Source organism: Lupinus angustifolius, chromosome LG09, assembly GCF_001865875.1.
Source record: "Lupinus angustifolius cultivar Tanjil chromosome LG09, LupAngTanjil_v1.0, whole genome shotgun sequence".
NCBI classification, from domain to species: domain Eukaryota; kingdom Viridiplantae; phylum Streptophyta; class Magnoliopsida; order Fabales; family Fabaceae; genus Lupinus; species Lupinus angustifolius.
Genome location: NC_032017.1, coordinates 17,842,286 through 17,845,066, shown reverse-complemented (window position 1 = coordinate 17,845,066; position 2,781 = coordinate 17,842,286). Strand labels below are relative to the sequence as shown.

The 2,781-nt window shown below is 33.8% G+C and overlaps 1 protein-coding gene across 1 annotated transcript; it reads left to right on the top strand.

Moving 5' to 3' along the window:
- Positions 1,222-2,254, top strand: LOC109356312 (PHD finger protein EHD3-like). Its single transcript, XM_019599638.1, has 2 exons — positions 1,222-1,328; positions 1,594-2,254. The coding sequence occupies exons 1-2, from the start codon at positions 1,222-1,224 to the stop codon at positions 2,252-2,254; spliced, it is 768 nt and encodes a 255-aa protein (XP_019455183.1).

Genomic DNA, 2,781 nt, shown 5'->3' with positions numbered 1-2,781 from the left:
CAATTTTTTGACTTTTGGCCACAGTTTCTAGCCATTGCCATATGTCAAAAATGTTGTAGTGTTATTTGGTCCAGTTGGTTGGTTAGAAATAAGGTCATTTTTTAGTATTCTCGTTTTAATCTAGATGAGGTAATGTACTCAATTCATCTTCATTCTTAGAACCTTCTTATTGCTCGTTTTCTTACTTTCTCCTATACAGAATGGGTTTGGAGACCTTCTAGCTGTCTGAGTTGAATTGTGTAATGTCTTTTTAGGTATGAGTACCAGTTGTTCTCCTAACACCCACTATTTTCTTATTTATTAAATGAATTCCAGATAAAAAAATGTGCAACCTTTTGTAGTGGTATAAGTAATTATTGATTTCCTTATACATGTATTTGAGGACTAACTATTGCCTATCACAACATATATATACTCCATTTCCACCAGTACCTCAAACACATTAGTTTGATCAACATTGCATAGTTTTCCACTTATGTAATATACAAATATCATTTAGGAGAGAATCATAATGCAAATGTTGTCAGGGGGAGAGGTTTGGGGTGGATTATAACTTGCATGAGAATAGACTTTAGGAGCAGATGCTACTCCTATGAACTATATATCAATATTATGTTAGGGTTTACAAGAATGACATTAATAATAATAATAGGGAAAAGATCACAAAACCCCCTTAAACTTGATGTTTTTTGCAAGTAAACACCATAAACTATTTTTTCTTCCTGATTACTCCTTAAACTTTAACTATTGATAAAATTGGTCCATACATACATGCAATTTGAAATTAAATTTGAATTACCATATTAGATGGTGTAAGGATGGCTATTGTAAATTTACATGAGGTTAGTTTCTCTTCATGCAGATTCTAAGGCTTTACAAAGTGCAATTGTGGAAGTTTTTCGAGGACACAATCACCAAAAGTAATTATAAACAACGAGAGATGAAAATAGCTTGTTGTGTTCTTCTCAACAACATCCCAAACTCATTCCCTCACGTCTCTTTAGTTTGTTCTCAACAACTTCCTTATCTTCTTTGGTTAAATTGTTCGATGCAATGGTTATAAGATGAAATACTGAAGTTGCAATACAATCAATATTCATTATAACCCACTTACTATTTATTACTATTATTTGCTTAGCCAACAAAAAAAGGTATATAAAACTGACAACTTAATTTGTGACTGTATTGATACTGGTTCTAGTGAACCTGACTTGTAAGGCGATGTGCAAGATGCTGATAAGCATAGAGAGTGGCTATGAATTAATGATGGTGCAAAAGGAGGTTGCTAGTATATGTGATGCAATGCTTTCCCTTTCCTTTTACTTGAGGTTACCAGGTACCAGATTTTACAAAGGCCTGGTAGTTTTATTGTTTTATCAGTAATTTTTTTTTAAACAAGGGTGAAAGTACACCCGAAAATATATTAAGGAATCAAGTAACCATTACATAGCCCTAAACCTATAGTTAGGAAGAAGCAACAAATTTTTATGAAAGTCATGCAACAAGAAGGAAGGAGAGTAATCCCACAAATAATCCCAATTGTTCCGGTAAGGGAATTAAATCTCAACATGAGAACTGTGTGGTGTGTGAAAGGTTAAATGTCTCAAAGACCCTGAACAACATTGCTAGTGAGGAAACCATCCCTACAAATGAAGAAACACTGACTGAGTTGGAAGAGAATTCAAATTGTAGTCTTGATGACGGAATTCAAGTGTCTATAGGTGGGACAAACTCACCCGACTGCAAAATTTGCGGAGATGAGGTGGATGGTGACAAAGTAAAAATATGCGGTCACCCTTTTTGCCCCAGTAAATACTACCATGTAAGGTGTTTGTCAAGTAAGTTGATGAAGTTGTATGCTCAATGTTGGTACTGCCCTTTTTGTTTATGCCAAGTTTGCCTCACTGATCAAGATGATGATGAGATTGTCCTCTGTGATAGCTGTGATCATGCATACTTCATCTATTGCATGAAACCTCTGCGAACTTCTGTTCCAGAAGGGAAATGGTTCTGCAGAAAATGCAATGCAGGGATCCAAGCAATACGGCGGGCAAAAAAGGCATATGAGAGTAAAAAGTGGAGAACTGATGTAAATGTTTCAAAGCCAAACAACGAGAATGTTAAGAAATGGAACAATAAACGGGGACGGGAGTCAGACAAAGCTCGAGGAATGGACATGCTTTTAACTGCAGCCAGTACTCTGAATTTTGAAGAGAACTTAACTACAACCCAGATTGAGTCCCAAAGAACATGAGTTTTTTTTAGTACATAAGTTTTAACTGCTAGTACCTAATGTCATATTGCCTGTATTTTTTGTTTCCATTACTAATTTTGTTAGTTTGTAAAACTATGGTAGATTTTGTTGAATTTTGGATACATGACATTGAAAGACCAAAGATAGGACTATAGAAAATCAAAGAGGAAAAAACATCAATAGAGACTAAGTGCACTCTGTGACACTAAGTAGGTCAGATACTATTGTAATAGATGTGGTTGATACTATTGTAATATGAAATTCATTGTTCCATGAGTATAACATTTTGGGTTGTCATGTTGTAAGCCAATGTTCCATTATTGTTTTGTTTGGATGGAGAGTTTTTGAGGTAATGGAAAAGCAAGACATATTTTCAATTTTAAATTAAAAAAGTTATGTGTTGTGAATAAATAAGTAATGATAAGGTATATTTCATAATAATTTATAACTTTATTCTTTATTTATAAAAATATCAATAATTCTTAATTTAAAATTGAAGAAACAAGTCTTTCCCTTCTTTTCCAATG